The sequence below is a fragment of the Trichosurus vulpecula genome, chromosome 4 (genome assembly GCF_011100635.1).
Source record: "Trichosurus vulpecula isolate mTriVul1 chromosome 4, mTriVul1.pri, whole genome shotgun sequence".
Classification (NCBI taxonomy): domain Eukaryota; kingdom Metazoa; phylum Chordata; class Mammalia; order Diprotodontia; family Phalangeridae; genus Trichosurus; species Trichosurus vulpecula.
Genome location: NC_050576.1, coordinates 137,505,144 through 137,528,701, shown reverse-complemented (window position 1 = coordinate 137,528,701; position 23,558 = coordinate 137,505,144). Strand labels below are relative to the sequence as shown.

The 23,558-nt window shown below is 37.5% G+C and overlaps 1 protein-coding gene across 1 annotated transcript in view; it reads left to right on the top strand.

Annotated features, from left to right (window-relative positions):
- The window catches only part of SDCCAG8 (SHH signaling and ciliogenesis regulator SDCCAG8), a 285,884-nt gene that overhangs the window by 189,934 nt on the left and 72,392 nt on the right, over nt 1–23,558 (top strand). The window contains 1 exon segment of the mRNA XM_036753380.1: nt 1,026–1,157. Coding sequence (XP_036609275.1) covers nt 1,026–1,157 — 132 coding nt within the window.

Sequence of the window (23,558 nt, the reverse complement as noted above, 5' to 3'; positions counted from 1 at the left end):
ATGTGTTTATTTTTCTTATGTATTTATCATCATCATCATTTGCTCTGGATTTATGGTTTCATTGGCATCAGAAATTCCTTTCTGAGGAATTCCTCACTCCTGCACTGTAGATCAGCACCAGCTCCACCACTTAGAGCCATGAAAGCTGTTTGGATCTCTGAGAAGTTAGGCCACTTATTTGCCCTGGGTCAAATACACAGGGTGTTTCAGAGTCAGGTCTCCAACAAGTCTTCCTGACTCCAAGATCAGCTACCTGCTTCTGGGCTGTGCTGCATCCAGTTTTCGAAGATGCACAAGAGTTGTCAATATGTACTATTAGAAGTCATTACTTCACTGGGAGTTCCCTGAACAAATGCAGTCTCAGGTTCTGTCCAAAAGAATGTTATTACTGTTATATAATATGAAGAGACTGTTCCATGCATCTGGGACAGCTCAGACAAGAGGTTGCCGGTAGAAGGGATGAAGATTGGTTGGAGAAACAAATGTAAATTCTTCTTCTGACCTAGAAGAATAGTTCAATCTTAATGCATTTTCTTTTTCTCTGAAAATATTGTCTCAAGGCAGGAAGCTATTTCAGAGAAAACTTTTTTAAAATGTCCATGATCTTGAGAACTGCCCATGTCATTTTTCAAATGAATTTTAAAACTTATTGCTCTAGAAATTAGGTCTAGTGACACTTACCTACTAAATATAAAAAGAAGAGATGTAGTCATGACCACATCTGACATTTTTGCCAAGATGGGCAGCTTTTAAAGTAAGTATCTCATCCATTCAGCCAGCCAGCCAGCCAGCATTTTTCTTAGGTCTACATAGTCAGCAAAGAACTTCATCAGGCATTATAATCTCCACTAATATTTCTGATTTATCATTTGTCTTCTCAGGTGGTACTTTTTTATGTTCATTTAGACCTTTTTTGCTTCCTCAAGTATGGAGTATATGTTAACATCGAGAGTATCTGGCAGAAGAAGCCATGATAGAATGCAAAAGCTAGCTAGAACCACCTTTTCTGATTTTTACTTCTCTAGGTGTGAAATTTCCCATCTTGATCAGGAAAACAAATACTTGATGGAAAAACTGGAAAAGCTGCAGAAACGAAATAATGAATTGGAAGATCAATGTATCCAGCATGGAAAAATGCACGAGAGAATGAAGCTAAGGTAGTAAGTACTATTGATCAGTCCTCATGTATCATATTACTCTTATGTTTGGAGAAAACAAGATGGCACTCGAGGAATAGTTAAAATCGTACTCATTATTATATTTAGAGGAAGACACCACATCATCATTGCCTGTAATTTGATTATCTACTTGCCCATGCTTAGGCTGTACTTTTCCTATATAACAATAGGAATTCCTTTTCATCATTGGTTAAAGACTTAGAATAATACTCAATATGCAGTACCTTTGTAGGTTAATTTTACCATTTATTCGTGTTGTCCATTGGATGAATTCTCTTCTTAACCAATAAACGGTTAGTGGGATAAGCCCATTTTGATATGGACCATAGGTTGCTTTTCTTATTCAGCAGGTGTTTTGGTTCATTTTGTTTTATATAAGCATGCTTTTCATTTGAGAGAATAGTGAATAGAGTGCTGCACTGGGAGTCAGGAAGACCTATTTAGTACAGTAGCCTTGTGGTCAAAAACAAGTCTCTTAGCTTCTTTATCTATAAAATGGGTGAAAAATGTGTAAAGTACCTCTCTACCACATTTGGTATGATGCTCCAGTGAGATGACATATACTTTTAAAAGAACTATATAAATTTTTTATTATCAGTATTATCTCTTTTAAATTAGTTATTTAGCAGCAGCATAGTGCTGCAGTGGATAGAGCACCAGCCCTGGAGTCAGGAGGACCCAAGTTCAAATCTGGCCTCAGACACTCACCAACTGTGTGACTCTGAGCAAGTCACTTAACTCTGTTTGCCTCCAAAAATAAATAAATTAAATAAGTTATTTTATATTCATCAAATGATTTTTTTCAATCAGTGTTCTTAAAGCTTAAAATTAGTTAACAGTAATTTGATCTCTTGTCACCTCTTTCATAAAAGCTTCCTGATATTTCCAATTAAAAATGATTCCTTCCTCCCTGAATCACTTATCACAGTGTCTGGCATATTGATGCCTATCAATGCTTATTGGTGGATCGTTTGACCTCTGTTATCTATGTAATACTTTTCTAAGTCGTGTTATAACACTTTGTGTATGTTTCACCCCAGATATTGCTTATAAACTCTTTAAGAAAGAGGATTGTGTTGAATTTCATCTTCACATCTCCAGTGCCCAGCACAGTGCTTTTTAGCATGGTACTTTGGTGAATTCATGATTTCATCAGAATGGGGTATTCTACCCAGTGATGCAGATCCCACTACTTCCACCACCTTCTAATCCTATGTGATTCTTGCCCATGTTTTCCCATAAATTCTTGTAGAAGAATTCCCAGTATGCTACAGGATTTCCTTATGTTTCCTTTAGTACCATAAATATGACAATGCATCACTAGGTCTGTCTATTTCCTGTCTGCCATTCTTGATACATAACCAGCCCACCTTTAAGTACACCATCAGATATGTCTTTTAGGTAGCTTTTCATGCACAAGTAACCTGTGGCTTTTCTCTGTGTGCACCTTTCTACTACCTTTTGGGTTATTGCACAAAAATCAGGCAGCATCACTAGAGAAATATTGGTGTTGGACTTTAATGACAACAAACCCTAGGATTTAAAGCTGGAAAGAATAATTAGGGTCCGTCCAGTAGGATTCCCTAATTTTGCTATGAGGCAGCTGATGCCCAGGAAGAGGTGATTTATCCACCATCCTGTAGGTGGTAAGAAGAGCTTGGTGTTGAATCCATGTCCTAAGATTCAACAACAGATGTGGCAGTGTTTTTTTTTAAGCATCTGCTATGTCCAAGACACTGTGCTGGGTATCAGGCCTACAGAGACAGAGACCAGTCCTAGCCATTCAGGTGCTTATGTTTAACTGTGGGCATACAACAGATGCTGAGAAGTAAATACAAAGTATACATGTTATTATACAAGGTGATTTCAAGAGAGCAAGAGCCCTTGAAAAACTGGAGATGAGGGAATCAGGAAAGGCATCTTCTAGATTTCTAGAAGGTAATACCCAAACTGTGCTGTGCAGGATTCTCAAACCAGTTTGCTTTTCCCTGACTTCTTCCTTCCTACCATCTACTTGAGATCAGTTGCACTGAGAGCTTGGGGTTTGTATTATGCTTATCTTTTCCCATCTATATTTGTGTAGCTTATTTCTGGCCCCGAAGTTTATTGAATTTTTAACTTGTAATATTTCACTTAAAGTATTGAACAGTATCTTGGGTTTTTTGGTGAATAATTTATCAAATTTGTTACAGTCACTTTTCATTCTATTTCTGTCTTCTGAGCTGTTAACATCTTCACCCAGCTTAGTGTGCCTGCATTCATAATGAGCATATTCTCAATTCTTTAATCCGTATCATAGATAAAAGCAGTAAATAATATCTATCTCAGATCAGTTCTTGTGAGACTCCTCTCAGCATGTTACCTACATCTGTTACAGTTTTTCTCAGCTATTTCCCAGTGACACTGAGCCATTGATTTACTAGTCTTTGGTTATGAACTTCACAAATTTCTTCTACCATTTCTTATTTCCCTAAATCCCTTGCTTTCTGCCCTCCCTAACCCCCAAATTAAACTATGTTCATCTCCTTTCATATCCCACCTTGAACACTTAAAATACCTGATTGCCGTACCCTAAGGGTTACTTCAGTTTTCTACATTTTATGTGTATCATTCCCAATCTGCATGAAATACCCTCCAATCTTTTTTCCCTTGTGAGATGATGTTTTTTTTTAAATTCTGAACTTAAATAGCAAAAAAAGAACATTTCCTTACAGCAGAAAAAAGAGGATTTTCTATTAAACTGTGAATCTCCATTTCATACCACTTGCTTTTTAAAAAGTATATAACATCTACATGTTACTTTGGAAACTGTCCTGCTTGTCTGTGCTTCCTTCTGAATTTCTTTCTGTTCCCTTTGGCATTTTAAAAGATCTTTCAGCAGTCCTCATATTTTTGGCAATCACTGTTGCTAATCTTGTCCTTGCTCCTCTTCCTCAACTAAATAACAAGAAGTGGGGGAGGAACAATTCTAAAACATAAGCATAATCAAGCAAAACAAATCCACACAGTGACCATATCCAAAATGTATGTCTGCACCTCTGTCTCTTGCTTCTTGGTCAGGAGATAAAAAACATGCATTATAGGTCCTTTAGAGACATAATTGGTCAGTGCATTGATCAAAATTTTTAAGACTTTCAAAACTGTTTTTCTTTACACTGCAGTGGTCCTTATATAAATTATTTTCATTGTCCTGCTCATTGCACTCTATATCAGTTCATGGTACCCAAGATTCTCTGAAATTGACTCCATCATTTCTTATGGCACAATATTATTCTATTACATTCATAAGACCAAATATGTTCAACCATTCACTGATTGTACAAGAGGCAATCTAAGACACCCTCTTGGTTTCTAGTTATTTTCCTTTTTACTCCACTCTTCAGAATAAGGTTTGCAGGGAGCCTATTTATTGGGGAAGGCTTACCACTTTCTCTTTTAAGCTATTTATTCTCTTTCCAATTATTTCCTCAGGAGCTTTTATTTCATTTTTTATCTCTTGCTTCATTTATTTTGAGTATTAGGTAGACCTATAGAAAAGCCTCTTTTCCCTTTTAGTACCTACTTGTAGTTGTCATGGAGTCACTGTCCCCTTCTTTTGGGGGATCTCTAAATTTGCAGTAACTTGATACTGGGCATTGTTTTCTTTGATTTGCTCATTTCTCCAACTTTAGTTCCTGAGTTGAGGTTTTGTGCCAGGCTGCCATCTGCTTCACTTTTGAATGGGGTGATAAGCTTTGCTTGGTCTCACCTTGAGTACCCTGGGTTCTTGAGCTGTCCTCCACCTGCCGGAGTTCGATGCTCCTGAATCTTGAGGCTCAGCACTTAGGATCTTCAGAGATCTCTCTGGTGTCTCAGAACAAAGTGTTAGGGACCTCAGATACACTTGGCTTACTGTGTCCCAGTCTGAGGGTTCTCACCCTGGGGTTTTCTGACCAGGGAGCCCATCATTCTTTTTGTCTCCAGACCCTTGACCTCATAGGCTGCGGGTATCTCTGATCATCCTCTGGTTGCAGGGGAAGGTAGTCCTGGTTTTATGGCAGCCCTCTTTCCTCAGGCTCTCAGTCTTCGGTGTGATTTTAGGGCAGAAGACACTCACTGCAGGTTATCATTGGATTTCTTGATCATTATTTGGTCTGGTACAAACTTTAGGGTTTTGCTGGAGCAGGTGTGTAGGTATGTGTGCCTTTCCTTCAGGCAGCCGTCTTAGCCAAAAGCATTTCTGTGAGACCAGTACTCTCCAATCCTCTTCCTCCAAAACTCCACTTAAAATTCACCTCCAGCACAAATTCCTCCTTGACAATCCCAAACCACACTCGTTCCATTGCTTCATTCACAGAATTGCAGTTCCACTGACTTCAGTATGCTCTGAGTACATATATGTGTATGCATGTGTGTATGTATATATACACATGTATGTATGCACATTTATGCACACACATATATGTATATACATACATATCTATTTATGTAAATCTTTTTTTATATGATGGATCATTTTCTTTTTAAATTATAAGGTTTATGAGGGGGAGGACTATGTTCTACTTCCTTCTAGTTATCCTTAATGATTAATACTAGATTCTACATAGTCAATGCTAAATAAATGTTTTTGAATGACTGCACATATACCATAGATAATAATCAGATGATTTTATATTGCATCCCTATGGCATTACATAGTATAATGGAACGAATGTTTTATGTGTGATCAGGAGACATTGGTTCAAATCCCAGCTCTGAACTTTCTTGCTTTGTTACTGTGGATGGTCCGTTTAATCCTACTGAGTTTGTTTCTTCAACTATTAAAGGGGATATAATTAAGAGTGTGATGGTAAATGTTTAGCCACCAGGCTCTCTGGGAACAAGAATGTATACACACAAAATTTTAAGTTTAATTTTCATTATTAAAAAATAATAAATCAAGCCTTGATTTGTAGCATTTGCCAATTTCTGAGCTATAAATGTTCACACTGAAAACCTAACATTTGGCTCTCACAAGCCAAATAGAGTTGGCTCCAGTGCATCCTCCTTGATACAATACTTGCAGCATCTTAACTCAGAGTTGTGGTGATAACAATGTTTTATTAACCTTAAAACACTACAGAAATATGAATTATGATATCACATTCTTAGTACCATAGGATCAGAGTCCATCCAGCCCAACACTTTTATTTTACGCACAAGGAAGCTGCGACCAGGAGTAGATAAATGACTTGCTCAATGTCATAGTAGCCAGTCAAATGGCAGCCCTGGGACTGGAGCCTACTATACCGTAACGCCATGCCTGGCTCTGCTCCTGACTTTCTGGACTTCAGAAGCACGCTTCAGCTGCTCTCTCATTCTGGAACTTCTCTTAGCTCTTAGAGCCTTTTTCCTTTGGAACATTCAACTATCTCTACAAACTTCTCACCTCTACCAGGAAGACCCCCTTCTCCTTTCCTCCTTCCCTCTTTGTAAGTTCTGCCTGGGGCCTGCCAGTCATCATTCTCTCCTGCCTTCTCTCCTTACTTTCTGGACTTCATTCCCCTGCTCTGGGTGACTTCATTTCCCCCTTCCCCAATTTTTTCACTTCTTTTTGTGTGTTGTCTCCCTCCATTAGAATGTAAACTTCTTGAGGGCCGGGGTTGTCTTTTATTTTTACTTCTATTTGTATCCCCGGCACTTAGCATATAGTGCCTGGTGCTTAGTAAGTCCTCCATCCCTCCTTCCCTCTTTCCTTTCTTTCTCCCTTTATCATGCCTTCTCTCCTTCTGTCCCTGACTTATCCATGAGAATGTCGTATAGAATAGTCAAGCTGTGTTCTCTTGCTTCTTCCAGCTAATCATAAGATCATAGGATTTTGTGCTGAAAGGGACCTCTTAGGCCATCCAGTTCATTGCCCTCATTTTAAAGATGAAGAAACTGTAGCTCGTACTGGTTGAGTCGTCCAAAGTCCCAGAGAAACAGAGCCAGAATTCAGATCCAAGTGTTCTGACTCCGATGTGCTCATGCCACCACAGTACGTTGCTGCCACATTTTAGACCTTTGTTTGGCCTCTAGGTTTTTCAGGATTTTCAAGGAGGAGTTTGCTAGTTTGTGAGTTTTTTTAAATAATATTTATTACTTAATGAGATAAATGAAAATTAGATTTTTAAATTTTTTTGAATTTCAAAGATAATACTGTATTTGATTTTTCCCCCTAAAATCAGGTTTTTTTTAATGTGGAATTGAAATAATTCCACTTTCAGAGAGAGTTACAATGAAAGAATATACACAGGACAGGGATTGTTTTTTCTTTTAGGTCTCGTTATACCTAGTGGCTAACACAGGTAGGTACTTAGTGAATACTTATTGACTGATTGATTTAGGGATCTTCAGTCCCAGGATATAGTCAGAGCCTAGAGACAGCACATTTGAAGCTAATTATTCTCATGCATCTCTTTTTACTTTACAGAGGAAAGAGGTATAGTTGTCAGTCAGGAAGCATGTTGGCCAATGAAAAGAGAGAATTACTTACTTCAAAGTAATAATGACCAGAAAGTACTTAGGTATATGCTAGTGGTTTTTTCTGGAAAAGATTTCATTTTGGTTTTTTGGTTTGTTTGTTTGTTTGCTTGCTACTCTGATGGTCCACATAAGGTTTAAATTCCCAAATCAAGCACTTATAGAAGATCTATTGCATTAGGAGGTAGTAGGGGCATACATATAAGAAAATAATTTTGAACAGACTGATTGATATCCATCTACTTTTGGAAGAAAAAAACAGCACAATACTTTATTCCGTTTTTGCTTGTTTAGCAGAATGCATATTTACAGAGAGGTTAAAGAAAAAGGTAGACCTTTTTGTTTTTCTTAACCATATAGTACAAAATGATGCTGACAGAGATTTTCATGGATTAACCTCAGTTTAAGTGAGCATCTCTTTTCAGGCCCCAGAAAGTTCTTCTGAGATTAGCTTCCTTTTTAAAAACTATTTTCCTAAAGGGGAATAGTATTTGTGTAGACGAAAATGGAAATTGTGTGCTTTTCTTATTGCAGAAGGAAAATGTACAACTTTGATTAGAAAAGGGTATTTTTAAAGGCATCTCTTATAAAAGAAAGCATTAAAGTGGCATTTGAGTTACTCTTTTCTAGCAAATGTAAATTGTAATGCTTATTTGCTAGCCAAATGTGACATTAAAATAAAGTAGGTATCCATCTAGATGATACTGACACTTGCTGCTTAAATGGAACTCAACCAGCCTGTCCTTTGCAAATTGTGGGGGCAGAGCATTGGATTAGTTAGTATTTTGATGCCAAATGTACAATTTATGTTGTATTATTATGCTGTTCTGGAGATTTATCTGCACCTTCTTTGTGCCTTTCCCTTCCCTATTTTCACATCATCTGATCTCTTACTGTTCCCAGTTTTCCAAGGGAAGAAATACAGATTTTCAAAATTAAAACATCGTTAACATGAGCTTTTAGTACCTAAAATATGTCATTTTGTAACAGTTTCTGTTCCCATAAATCCACAGTAATAACTATGGTATAGATTTGGGTATATAATAATGATATTATTAAATGATTTCTCATGTTATTAAGCAGGGATAATTTTTATGGCTTTCTCTGTTGTTTCTGGTAACTGAAGTTGGGGGAACCACCCTCATAACCTATAGACTTTTCATATTTAGAGAGATGAGTTTAGAGGTAAATTTACCTTTGATTATCAAAAAGCTATGAGTACACTTTTCTGTTCTTCATAAAGGATAGAGTTTTGGTGAAAAGAAAATTACAAAAAAAATTCTGTGAGCTAAGGTTAGATCAGTCTGGACAAGCATACTAGAAAATTTCCTCAACTACTAGCTTAATAATAGGGGTGTGATGTCCAACAAAAAAAACGGTGTCAATGAAAGAGGAAATATAGTAAAGCAAAACTTCTAAACCAAGTATGCTCATTGATTACATTTCCAGGTCTATGCCTCAAAAATTCTCATTGCTTTCATGATCCTCAGTACTAGCTTTCTTTTTTATACTTTTATAAAACTATTAAATAGGTGGCTTAGCCCTTTAGGATCTTGAGAATTCAATTCAGGAAAAACAGGAAACAAATTTCAATTCACTCCCCTGAATCTGAACTGATAATCTCTACTATGCTTTTCTAGGAGAGAGGGACCATTTTTAACGTTGGGGTATTATTAAAAACATCTCTTTTCGGTTACTAAAATATATCACTTTGATGGGAGCTTCCATAATCCCCTAAAAATTACGAAGTATGCTGTAGCTTTGTCGTAAATGTATATGCACTGAAGAGTTTATTACATCACTAAACAGAGGTGATTTTTAAACTTGTTATCTAAGGTTCTGGTAACTAAGGTTGAGAGGATCCCAGAGGATTTGGGGCAGATGTATCTATCCCTAGGGTAACAGTGGTTGTAACTTAACTATAAAAACATTACAACCATCTGGGTAACAAGACGACAGAGGTCTGTTCTTTCCTGTTACTATAAATAAGAAGGAGATTTATTTTCCTTTGTAGACATTGGATTTATAAAAATGAGATATGTTGAGCTTGAACTCTGAGCCAAGAAGCTGGGCTGTGTCTGCAGCCAGCATCTGGGGTGGTCTGCCCCTCAGACCCTCCAGTAAAACCCAGTAACAACCCTGCCTCCTCCACGTCTGTATAACACAATATGTGCCGCATTTCATATGGATTCTACCTTCAGGGGAGAGGTCAGATTTTTCATGGCTAACCTAGTCTGTAGATAGAAGGTTTGGCTTTGCAAATGAGAAGATACCGCTACAAAAGCCTGTTCTCCCGATGTCCGAATTTAGCCGCCTTTCAAGGTGAAATTAAATTACCCCAAAGTAGCTGTGTCAAAGTGTCTTTTATCAGAGGAAGTTAGGCTGATTTTCTCATCCCTGAGAAAAGCTTGCTAATTTAAAACAAGCAGGCAAACAAACTATCCTTCCTTCTCTGTATAACTGCTTCCCCTGTACCTCCACAGTTAGAGATATTTAGTTTTTGCTGATTTGCCTGGCATGTGTCCAGCAAAATAGACCATTAAAATTCAGATCCTTTCTCAATAATTGGGACAATCAATTTGCATTAAGCTAGACACAATTATAATTTTATGTACAATTTAAATTCTATAGAAAATAATCAGTATGCAATAAAGAAGGACACTCATTCTAATGCAAAGAGGTATCTTTATAGTCTGTGTTAAACAAATCTTTCCTATTTTGAAAATAATTCCCTTATTATCTTTGGCATGGAGTGGCTCCATTGTGTTTTAATTTGTTGCAGAGGCAGCCATGTCACCATAACTATACGTTTGATAAGAATATGACTTTCACTCAGTTTCCCATTTACACAAAAAGGGGGTGAAATAGAGTAAGGTAGGTGGTGCCATTCTATCTTATATATCCTGAACTTTATAACAAAAGCAAGCTCAAAAAAAAGCAGCTATGTAGGACTGTGGGATGTGTTTGGCACCTTTGCTGCTGAAAAATTAAGGCAGTCCTAGTTCATTATTGCTATTTTGAAATAGACTAAAAATGTATTACTCAGACTGGAATTTTATTGCTTTCAAGGAAAAAAAGTATTCTCACATGAGATCATGGTGGGGGAACGAGGTTGAGGGTGTGGTGGATGATGGAGAATGATGGTCCCCACAATTGTGTGGCTTTGAAAATGGAATATTACAATGAGAAATCTTCATCTTGACAATGTCTTACATTGCAGAAAAGCCCCAGAGCAGAATTCAGCAGACCCAGAATTCAGCGTTTTCATGCTATCATTTATATGTAGTTTTGATTTTTGTAGTGTTATTTGGAAAATATAACACGCCAGAGGAAATATTATTAGGCAATATAGAATAAAATAATGGATACATAGAAAATAAATCTTGTCAGAGCTTGAGCTCATATTTGGCTTCTGTTTACTGTGTCTGTCTGTTTCCATACATGGTCTAGAATAGAAACTGGCTGTTTGAAATTAGTCTCCATCTCTCCCTCTCCCTCTCCCTCTCCCTCTCCCTCTCTCTCTCTCTCCCTCTCTCTCCCTCCCTCCCTCCCTTTCTCCCTCTCTCTTTCTCTACCTCACTACCTTTCTCACTACCTCTCCCTCTTTCCCCCTCCCTCCTGTCTTCTCCTTTCCTTCTATCTCTCCCTCCTCCCTCCCTCCCTCCCTCCCTCTTCAGTATTAGTTGGCTTGCTATTTTTATTATTTTTTATTTATATCCCCATTTTAAAATATTTGTAGTTTGTGTAGGATAACACATTAATTTTTAATGACATATTTTCAGCCTCTTGGAATAGCTGAATCATAAAACAAACTTGAAGATGATATACAATCCAAGACAGGATATAAACTGAATATTACACTTATGTTATATTTTCCCACTGTCATACTAAATTAAATGGCAAATGGCTGTTTGGAAAGCTAATGTATATTCTTATTTGAGCCTCTTGCCTTTGTACATGAATCTAGTTTGCATATTTTTGTAGCATAATGGGCACTTTAGAAATCTTTCTGTCTAATTCATGATTAAAATGAAAAGAATTATTTAAGTCATGCATCATTTAAAGCAAGATATCACTAATAATTTTCTGATGATTTGGAAACACATTTGCTTGAGAAACTACCTTCCCCAGAAAGACTCATTATTTTGATTATAATTTTTTCTGCTGCCCATTTGCTTCTAAGCACAAAGCTATTTCTGTTTCTTTAGGTTTATTTTCTCCTTGCATATGCTCCCTTCAAAAACAGAATTGTTCAAAATAAATGAAGCTTTCACCTAGAAATCACTTAGACTTTTTGGGCATTACATGTTATTATTCTCAGAGCTATTGTTTTCTATAGCTTGCAATCCATTTGTAAAAAGTAAATCAGTAAGACCTTAAAATAGGTTAATTCAAAATGCCATCTTCTTTGTCTTGAACATGGATACTTCAGGCAAACTTTAGGTGGTATTAACTGCAGGAAATTAGGAAATGGGTTGACTTTTCATTCTTTTTTCAACTTTGAAATAGTCATGTAGATTTATTTTTCTTCAGAACATATGGTTACTTAATAACACTCTTATAATGAAAATTTTTATGTTAAACATTTGATTCCTGTGTCACTTCTCAAAGTGAAACGAATGTTTGAAAAGGAGACTAAATAACCTTGTCTTTTCCAGGATGAATAGCATGGTATATTTGGAAGCTGGAAGGGGCCCTTAAATATCCAGTAGCCCAATCCCCTTCATCTTAAAAAAGGAAAACATGGGCAAAAGATGTTAAATAACTTGCCTCCTATTACACATCAAGGTAATGGTAGGTGGAGCCATACTCAGGCCTCCTGACTCACCGTCCAGTGTTTATTTTACTCTGATTGATAACTCACATTTATATCATACCTTAATCTTTGCAAAGTTCTTTCCAGACAGCAAGACTTCTTAGAACCAGTCAAACAGGGAAAGGAAGGCAGGAAGATGGAGAAGAGTATCCTAGCACCAAGACCTGGTCAAAACGGGAGCAAAGCTGAGGCTGAGACGGATGAAAATTACATTACTTTTAGAGGAAATTCAAAAATCAGACAAGTGAGTCTGAAGTAATGGCAAAAGTCTGAATTTCCTACAACCAATTTTCCCACTTAAATCTACAGAGGGCCTTTCAGCATAGTTCTCATAGCCCAGCCACCATGTGACAATTAAATCTGTAGCGCCATTTCCCAATCAACATCAGACTGTCCTTCCTAGGGAACCGAGGGGAGGCTATAGTTCACCATGGAGAATTCAGTCCAACATGATTCATAGATTAAGCCTGAGAAGGAACCTTAGAAACCATCCAGTCAAGTTCTTTTATTTATTCGCCTACTATGTATAAGTCACTTCCACACAGGCTGCAGTGTGATGTACTGCACATCTGGGCCTGCTCTGGAGCCCAATGTCCCTGACCACCAGTGGGGAACCAGTGGTCTGTTTCCCTGCACAAAGTCACAGGGGGACCTGTTACTATGAGACCTCATGCAGATGGAAAAGCCCAAGAGGCTCAAAGGAGGATTGGGATAAATGAATGGATTATAGCTGGTTATTAAAGGGATTTGTGGATGTCTCCTAACCTATGAGGATGATGCCAGGAAAGGCCACAAACAATCGCCTGAGGCAAGTTGGGCAACAAAATAGAAGGTGTTCATGGATCTAATCCAATGTTACATTCTTCATTGACATAGAGAATATCATTCCATGGCTCTATGTCACTCTTTTTTTTTACCACCTCTTCCTACTTCCCCACTCAACACAGACTTACTCTGTTTCATTGGGCAAATCATTTTGCTCTTTTTACGTCCGGTGTCTTCATCACAAAAATGGATAATGTCTTTCATTTCACAGTAGAATTATTAGTCATTACAATGTACATGCATCATTGAGTACCACCAAGCTACTGCATATCCTGAGTCACTCTTTTCAGTCTTATACCAACTCTCTCAGGGCTTCTCAGGATTGCTTTAGGATTAAGTGATTGGGTTTATAGCTACCTAAATGTAAGAAAGGGTAATGATATGCTTTCTGCCTAGAACCTTTGGATTGGTGGATGAATTGATGAATGAGTGAATGGTTGGGTGGGTGGAAACGTAGGTGGTTAGATGGATGAATGAATGGATGGGTTCTTTGATTATGCTTCCCTCATCTCACAGAGAAATATAAATTCCCTCTGAGTGAGGGTACCAGCCAAAACCTGTTTAGTCATATTGAACTCCTGGCCAGACCCAAGCACTGACCAATCTGCTTGTAGATACTGTGGATCAAGAACTAGCCCAGGCCGAGAATACACTTGGAGTAGCTATTGGGCTCCCAGGCTCCTTCCAGTTCAGACTTTTATATCAGTGATGAACCTGTAGCCCTCTGAAGTTTTGGGGTACTCTGCTAGGGAGGCTTTCATGGCTCATTGCCACCCCACTTGTCTCTGATTTCCACTTCTGGCAAGAGAGGCAGTACATGCTACAAGAAAAATAAATCAAGAAGTATTTTGGGGTTGGAAGAGGTGCTGTTCCTATAGCAGCAATACTGTTACTTGAAACAGAATTTTGTAATGGTAAGTGTAGTGCTGGGCTTGGAATCTGGAGAGTCTGTGTGCAGATCCTTCTTCTGGTGCTTACTGGCTGTGGGACCGTAAGAAAGTCTTTTAACCTCTCTGAGTCTCAACTTTAAAATGAGCAGATTGGACGTAATGACCTTGAAGGTCTCTTCTAATTCTTAAAAGAAAGACATAATTAAGAATGCATTATTACATTACAATTAAGAATACAGATTTAATGGGCAGTTGGAATGCTTTAACTGAAAATGCTGTAAAATAAGAGGTGGGGGTAGTTCAATTTGGAGTAAAGATTGATGAGAAATCACAGATATTAGGCTTGTTTTTGAATGATTCTATACCTCCTTTGTTTTCTTATGCTTTTGGCCTTATATTCCTTTAATTCTTCCAGACCATTAAGTTATTTTCCTTGTAAATACCTAGGTGTGTTTTATCTCTCCCCCCGAGATAGCCCAGAAAAGAAAAGTTGCTACTTTTTAAATTAATCCAATATGCTTGGATAGATATCAGCTTGGATAGCAATATTTTCTTATTCCCTGTTCCATCACTTTCAACGCTGGTCAGGATTTAGAGAAACGTGTACCCTGGCATTCATTGCTGATGGAATTTCAAACTTATACAATCTTATTTGGGGAGCATAGTAAAAATTATTAAAATAATCATGCCCTTTGAACCAATAATTGTAGCATTATGAAACACAAAAAAGAATTGTGTTTCAAGAGTTTCATAGCAGCATTAAGTGTAATTGAAAAAACTGAAAGAAAACTAAATTTCTTTTATTTATATGTTCAAGAAGCATTTATTATGCACCTACTATGTCCCTGCCACTTTGCTAGGTACAAGGACAAAAACAAAACTCCTGCCTTTGAAGAACTTACTTTCTCTTGGGGGCAAACAAAAGAACATAAATACTAAATACATAGAGTAAAAACAAAAGAATAATTTCTTGGACAGAGGGCCTTAGCCAGAGAGATGATCAAGATAGGCCTCTTGTAGGAAGTAGCACCTGATCTGAGCAAGGGATTTTGAGGAAAAAGTGAGAAAGGAGGAGGGCATTCTGGGCATAGGGGACAGATACTCTCTTAAAAGTCATGGATAGGGACAGCTAGGTGGCATAGTGAGTAGAGTACTGGCCCTGGAGTCAGGAGGACCTGAGTTCAAATCTGGCCTCAGACGCTTAACACATTTACTAGCTGTGTGACCTTGGGCAAGTCACTTAACCCCAATTACCCTGCCTTTCCCCCTCTAAATAAAAAGTCACAGATGAGTATGGGGAAACAGCAAGGGAGACCTGTTTGACTGGAATATAAAGGGTGTAAAAAAGAGTATAGTACTACAAGCCAGGAAATACAGGCTGCAACCAGATTTTGAAGAACTTTAAATTCCAAAGAGAATAATTTGTATTTTTATCCTGGAGGCCATTGGTATCTGCAGTTGCTTCTTGAGTAGGAGAGTGATGTTGTTAGCCTGGGCTTTAGGAATACCAGAGGAAGAGAAAGACCTGAAGCAGAGAAACCAATTAGGATGCTATTGCAATAGTCCAGGTGAGAGGTGATGTAGGTCTGAGTGAAGGTATTGACTGTGTGAGTGAAAGGAGGATATTGCTGTGAGAGGTATTGTGGAGATAGAGTCAGTAAGACTTGGGAACTGTTTGGATAATGGCAGTAAGGGAGGAAGAAGAGTCCAGAGGGATGACTTTTGTGACTTTAAAAAAATTAATATATTTAATAACTTAATCTGAGAAAAGGAAATTAAACTAGCTGCAAAGGAACTACCAAAGGAAAAATAAAACACTGTTCTAGATATATTTACAGGAGAATTCTTTCAAACTTTTAATGAACAATTAATATCTATATCATACAAATTATTCACAAAAATTGAGAAATAAAACATTTTTGCTGAACTTTTTATGAGGTAAGCATATTCCTGATGCCTAAAGTGGGGAAGGATAATGCTAAGAAAGAGAAGTATAGCACAGTATGATTAATGAATATCAATTAGAAATTTTTAAATTTTATCAGACAGATTACAGTAATCAATCCACAGCTCCAAGGTAGAAAAACAATTAACATAATTAATCATATTAAAACAAAAACACCCCAAACCACATGACAATATTGATAGATGCCAAAAAAACCTTTGACAAGTACAACATTAATTAATGCTAAAAAGTCTACAAAGTATAGGCATAGAGGAATCTTTTTTAATATAATGAAAGCATCTTTCTAAAACAAAAAGTGAGCATTTTATGCAATGTGGAAACAATAGAGGTTTTATCAGCAAACAAGGGAATAAAGATGGGATGCCTCATGTCCCTTATGTTATCTAACATTGTTCTAGAAATACTGGCAATATAAATAAGGTAAGTGAAAGATACTAAAAGCATAAGTCAGGAAAAGAACAGACAAAACTATTTCTGATAACATGAGGGTTTACTTAGAAAATCCTACAGAATCAGCAAAGAAAGTAATTGAAAAAAATTAATTAGCTTCAGTAATTGGGGAACATGCAAAATTCACAAACATTAGTAGCATTTCTGCATGATAATAACAAAATCTAGGAGGCAATAAGAAAAAATGAAGCCACATTCAAAATAGGTACAAAATGCATAAAATATGTATGAGTCAACCTACCAAACCATATTCAATAACTGTGTAGATGTGGAAACAAAATGATCCTTGCTGTTGTTCAGTCGTGTATCCGACTCTTTCTGACCCCATTTGAGGTTTTGTTGGCCAAGATTCTGGAATCTTTTGCCATTTCCTTCTCCAGCTCATTTTACAGATAAAGAACTGAAGCAAATAGGCTCAAGTGACTTGCCCAGGGTCTCACAGCTAGTAAGTGTCTGAGGAATAGATTTGAACTCAGGAAGATGAGTCTTCCTGACTCCAGGCCTAACACTCTATCCCCTGTGCCCAAATGATCCTTTTAAAAAAACTTTAAAAAAAAACTTAAATAATCGGAGATACAATCACTGCTCATGGCTGAGACATAATAACATGTTAAAAATGCCCAAACTACCAAATTTGATCTATAGATTTGTTGCTATACCAACCAAAATGCCAAAGTGGATACCTTATAGAGCTTGACAAAATTGTAACAAAATTCATTTGGAGGAACCAAAGCACTAGAATACCAAGGAAAATAGCAAAAAATAATATAAGTAACAAATAAATACATAGATAGATAAACACATAAATAAATAAATAAATAAAATAGTAATAAAAGGAGAGCAGCATTATAAAGAACTAATTATCAAAACTATATGGAACTGGTTTAAAACAAGCCAACAAACAAACAAAAAAGATCAGTGGAACAAACTAGAAAAGTAAGAATCAGAAATAATTGAATTCAATGAGTCAGTGTTGGGATAAGCCCCAAACCACAGATTGCATAGAAGAGAACTACCTATTTGACTGACAAGAGATACTAGAAAAAATTAACAATTGGAAAGTAGACCATCCGAAATTAGATTTAGAATGACATTCTGTACCATGCATTACGATAAATTCCAGATGAATACATTCCCTGAATATATTAAAGATCACACCATGAAAAATTTAAAAGAGAAGTAGATCATATACTTTTCACAGCAATGGGGGAAGGTTGATTTCTTAACCCAATAATGAATGGAAGCAGTTTGCAAAAGAACTACCATGTGAAAGAATGCTCGAAATCATCAACAATAACAAATGCAAATCAATACAACGCTGAGGCTGCTCCACACTTAGCAAATTGGCAAAAATGACAAAAGATGAGATGGTCAGCATCGGGGGTGCTGTGGAAATACTGGAACCCTGATGTATAGTTGGTTGAGCTGTGGATTGGACCAATTATTCTGGAAAGCAATTTGGAATTAGACAATTCCAAGGAATGGTGTGAGAAAATGGAATATTATGTAAGAAAGAAGAGCAGCAAACAGACCAGTGTCTGGATAGTAGAGTATGTGGAGGGGAAGAAAGGGGAAGAAGACTGAAAAGGTAGAAAAGTCCAGAGGCCCATAGAGTTTAAGAGTCTTAAGTGGCCTTAACTCAGGTCCTCTTTCCATGACACCAAGCACAGTATCTAGTTTAATCTAGATTTGAGCAGGGTCTTTGACAAAGTGTCTTGTGGTGTTCTTGTAGCAAAGATGAAGGGATGCAAATTAGATTGTAGTAATTAAGTGGATGAAGTCATTAATCATTCAGTGCTGATTTGGAAGGGTGTTACTAGTAGAGTGCTTTAGACATCTTTGATTGAGCTGGTGCTACTTAACATTTTCATGAGGAAATAGCTTAAAGTCATAAATGACATTCTTGTGTTTATAAATTACACAAAGCTGGGAAGAAATAGTCTGCACATTGCATAATGACATCTCCTGTACTCATATAGATCTGCGATCCCATCCATTTGGGAGTTTCCTCAAGTAATATAGATTGTAACCCACCATACCTGTCTATCTTCTCATCCAGATTCTCCGCATTGGGTCCATCCAACATGCTGGAGGCCTTCTATGCTTTCTCCTTATGTTGTAATGGTACCAATGGAGCACTTTGTTTACAGCCTGTCATCCTTCACTTTGAATGTGACCATGCAGTTTTCTCTGCCATTTGATTCCTTTATGGCATCCTCTACTCCTATTCTTCTTCAGAGTTCCTTATTGGTTATCTATTGAAGATTGTTTGAACGCATCATATACTTCTCCATTGCCCATTGTGTGATACTCATCTTTGGTTTTTTGGGGGCACTAATGTTCTATGTCTCATGTCAGAGAGCAACACTAGTTGCTTTGAGTAATCTACAATTTCTCAGAGACGTTTGGCCTGTCTAGTCAAATCAGAAAGGCAAAGTGGATGAAGAATGTCTATTGTCCAGATTTCAACATTCATCTGTGTGGACACCCTCCAGACTGAGCTTGTCCAGTGGTATGTATATCTGAGAAGGACAGTAGAGATGAGCAAGGAGTTGGACTCAGAGTGAAAATGAGGAGGAACATGGCGTATGTGGCTGTGGATACTACAAAGCCCTTTTACTGACCTCAAACTTCCCATTAAAGCAAAAGCCCACCTTTTCAAATGTAATAGTTTAATAATAATGATGATATTAATAATATCCAGCATTTATATAGTGCCCTCTATGTGCCAGACACTGTGTTAAGGGCTTTACATATGTTATCTCATTTGATGCTCAGAACAACCCTGGGAGGTAGGTGCTGTTATCTCCATTTTATAGTTGAAGAAACTGAGGTGCCCAAGGTCACACAGTTATTAAGTGTCTGAGGCCAGATTTGAAATCTGGTCTTCCTAACTCCAGGCCCAGCTCTCTATACACTGTGTAACCTAGTTGCCTCTAAATATGATCCTTAGAACTGAATACAATACTACAGATGTGGTCTGACTAAAGCAGAGTACAGACGTTTGTATTCCCCAGCTGGATAATGAATGCTTATTGTATAGACTGTAAAATATAATTTGGTAGGTAACCCAATAAGTTAATATGTTGCTACATATGACTTGCATTGTCAGTACAAATGAATAGTATGCGAATAGACCACTGACATGAATCTAAAGAAGAGAGGTGGCTGGATTGCAGTCGGGAAATTATACGTCACTTTCAGTGATTCTGCACTACTGACTTCCCAACTGAAAACACAATTTTAACAGATACATTCTTTCAGTGATGCTTGCTATATAATATGACCACAAACCAGCAAACATTGTACTCTCCAAATCGAAGCTGTGTACGTGGTAGTCATAAGTAGGCTGTAGCGTCTTGCCAACAATTATTTCTTTTGTGATGTTAAAAGCTGACATTTGATATGATCAGCAAAGGATTTGGGAAAGTCCTGCAAAGAGAGTGAGGCTTTAACAGATGAACAGCTTGAATGCCACATTGGTAAAAGATTGACAGGATAACGTGCAGTCCATTAGGTAGATCCTCTAGGAAAAATTTAGGGGAAAATGGGCAAGAATTACACAATATAAGGAGGAGGTGAGGAGTGGGAATCTGCACATTGATGAGATCATAGTAAGGCAAATGAATCTCAAACTCAGAATCAAACTTCTTTCCCATTTTGACAATCAGGACACTTTTCTATTTCCAGACTTCTGGCATTTCTTCTCTTCTCCACCATTCCTCAAAGGTTACAGTCAGCAGTTCTTTGACATCATGCAGATTTTGTTCTTCAGTGACATAGAATGTGATTCACCTGAGCTAGATGACATAAACCCACTTAGATCAGCCACGTCCTCTCTATCCAGCTAATTTTTCTTGGACTTCAGTTCCCTCTTAGCTATGTTTTTTTTTCAAGGATTTTAGTTTAAAGATTATTATCCTTCATAAAAAACGGTAGACAAAGGAAATATTGGAGAAGACTAGTTTGACTTTCTGTCAATTATTCAACAACCATTTCAGTTAAAAAAATTTGTTAAGTGCCTGTCACGTGTAAGGCACTGTACAAGGCATTAGAAGGACAACTTAAATAGGGCTTATATTCTAATAGGGTGTGTGTGTGTGTGTGTGTGTGGTGTAATTAAAGGGAGAGAGATTAATTCAAAAGAGGTGGTGCAGGCTAAGTGCTGTAGGAGGATTTAGAAGTTTGAGGAGGAAGAGATCTATAAAGACTTGTGTTAACTTTACACTTCAGTGAATACATTCCATTTTTTTATTTTTCTTGTTCCAAACATACCTAAAAAGCCCTTTTTGTTATTGACATGTTTCCTTGAGCCTCAGCTCATTCCCAGTTTTAGTCTTCCCAAAGTTATTCTTATGCCATTGTTTTGTATTTATCTTTGATTATTTGGTCCATCTTCTATTTTTTTACATATACATCCTTTTCAGATCTGAGAATTCCTTTGGTGCTTTTCCTGTGAAATCATGTCACTTTCTTTAGGTGCCTTGCTCTTTTCTTCCTCAGTGAAATTATTGTTCTTGTTGTTCAGCCGTTTCAATCATGTCCAACTCTTTGTGACCTTATTTGGGGTTTCCTTGGCAGAGACACTAGACTGGTTTGCTATTTCCTTCTCCAGCTCATTTTACAGATGAGGAAACTGAGGCAAATGTGGTGAAGTAACTTCCCCAGGGTCACATAGCTAGTGAATGTCTAAGGCCAGAAGGTCCTCCTAACTCCAGGCCTGGGGCTTTTTCCACTGTGCCACCTTAGCTGCCCTAGGAATTACTTGTGCCTGAATTGCCAGGTTTTCTTTGTGGAAGACTATTTCCCTTGTAGAATGTTAGGTCATGAGATTATGCCTTTATTTTCTCTGAAACTTTTGAAATGGACTTTCCTAAAGTCTAGCATATAGGTTTGATTGTTCCAAGTATTCTCTTCTTTTGGTTATTAAAGAACCTAATAACCAAAACATTTAAAGATACAATCTTCTTCTAAAATTCGCTGACTTCATTAATCCATTATTTAATGTTGGTCAGAATTAAGCCTGGAGTAGCAGCTTATCTTATTCCTTCCTCTAACTTCTGAGAAAACTGACAGAAAGAGGTTAATAATAATAATAGTTATGATAAACAATAATGAAAGCTAATATTTACATGGCATCCTAAGGCTAAGTATTTTTTTCACAACAGCCTTATGCAATAGATAACACAAATCATTGTTGTCCCCATTTTGAAGATAACGGAACCAAGGCTCACACAGTTTGAGTGGCTTGCCTAGAGTCATATATCTAATAAGAGTCAGAACAAATATGTGAGTGCAAGTCTTCTTTTAACAGTAATACCTTTTTCTTGAGATCTTGTTCAATGTCTGTGTATTTTATAGCATGATCATTTCCATATCTATCCTTCCCATCCCCCAGGAACCTTATAATAAATTAAAGCAATCAATTAGTCAGCCAGCATATTTAAGCCCCTACTGTGTGCCAGACCCTCTTCTAAGCACTGGACCAACCAGCCATTTCGTCTGGCTTTGAGCATTCATTGTCATGTGACCTTGGTATAGAGCTTTGGTCGTTGCATTTATTCTGTGTTGAGTTGCTTTTTTGCATTGGTTTTACTTACATTATTGTGGACATTGATTGCGTATATTTTTCTAGTCCTGTTCACTTAGCACCAATTTATACAAGTGTTCTCATGTTTCTTTGAATTATTAAGTCAACATTGTTTGTGGTGCTTATATGCCTATACCTTCATGTTCCAGAATTTGCTCAAGCATTCTCCAGTTGATGAGCATCCTCCTTACAGTGCTTTTGACATATTTTGTTACATATAAAATCTTAACTCTGTCCTTTACCTCCTTGGAATACAAACCCAGGAATGGGATTTCTGGACCAAACACCATTGCTCTTTGTACTACACCATAGTGCCTCTGATATTCTGATTTCAGTAGTGTTTTCCAATCATCCTAACCCATTCATGATCTTGGGCAAATCATTTCACTTCTCTGGTTCTTAGTATCATGGAAACTCAGAGTTGAAAAGGACCCCAGAAGTCATTCCTGCCTGACCAATGGTGTTCCATCCTCTGCTTGAAGATTGCCCCTGATTAGGGAGCCTCGTGCCTCTCAGGGTAGCTCATTTCACCTTTTGACAACTCTGACAGGATATTTTCCTAATATAAAACTGAGTTCATTGCTTCTGGCTCTGCCCTTTGAGCCACATAGAACAAGTATACTCCCTGTCCTACAAGAAAGGTTTTCACATATATGAAGTCAGCTCTGCTATTAGCTTTCCATAAATCTTCTCTGATCCTCATATATTATCTCCAGGATCTTCATCCTGACTATCCTCGTCTGTATGGACTTCAGTTGGTCAGCGCCCTTCCTAAATATAGCACACTGTATTGGAAATTTTGTATTCAGTTTTGGGTACCAGACTGTAGGAAGGTCACCAACGAACCGAAGTTCACAGAGGGCAACCAAAGTGATAAGAGGACTGAAGGCAACAGCATACCAGGGTTAGATGAGGGAACTCATCCCTGAAATAAATTAGATGGATCAGATGATTTCTAAGTCCATTCCACCTCTAAATTTCTTTGATTTTTTATGATTCTGGAGACGCACAATTGATTGACTAGGTGACCTTGTCCAAGGCCATCTAGTGAATCAGAGGTAGAAGTAGGAAAGGATGGGAATAAGCATTTATATAGGGCCTGCTATGTGCCAGGTACCGTGAAGAGTGCTTTTCACGTGTATCTCATTTGATACTCACTATAACCCCACAAGGTAGATGCTATTACTATCCCCATTTTATAGTTGAGGAAACTGAGGAGAACAGAGGTTAAGTGACTTGTACAGGGTCACACAGCTAGTAAGTGTCTAAGATTGGATTTGAACTCTGATTCAGGCCCAGGGCTCTATCCAATGGATAGGCCTTCAGTGGCCTAATGGAACAGAAATCTAGGTGTCCTGAATGT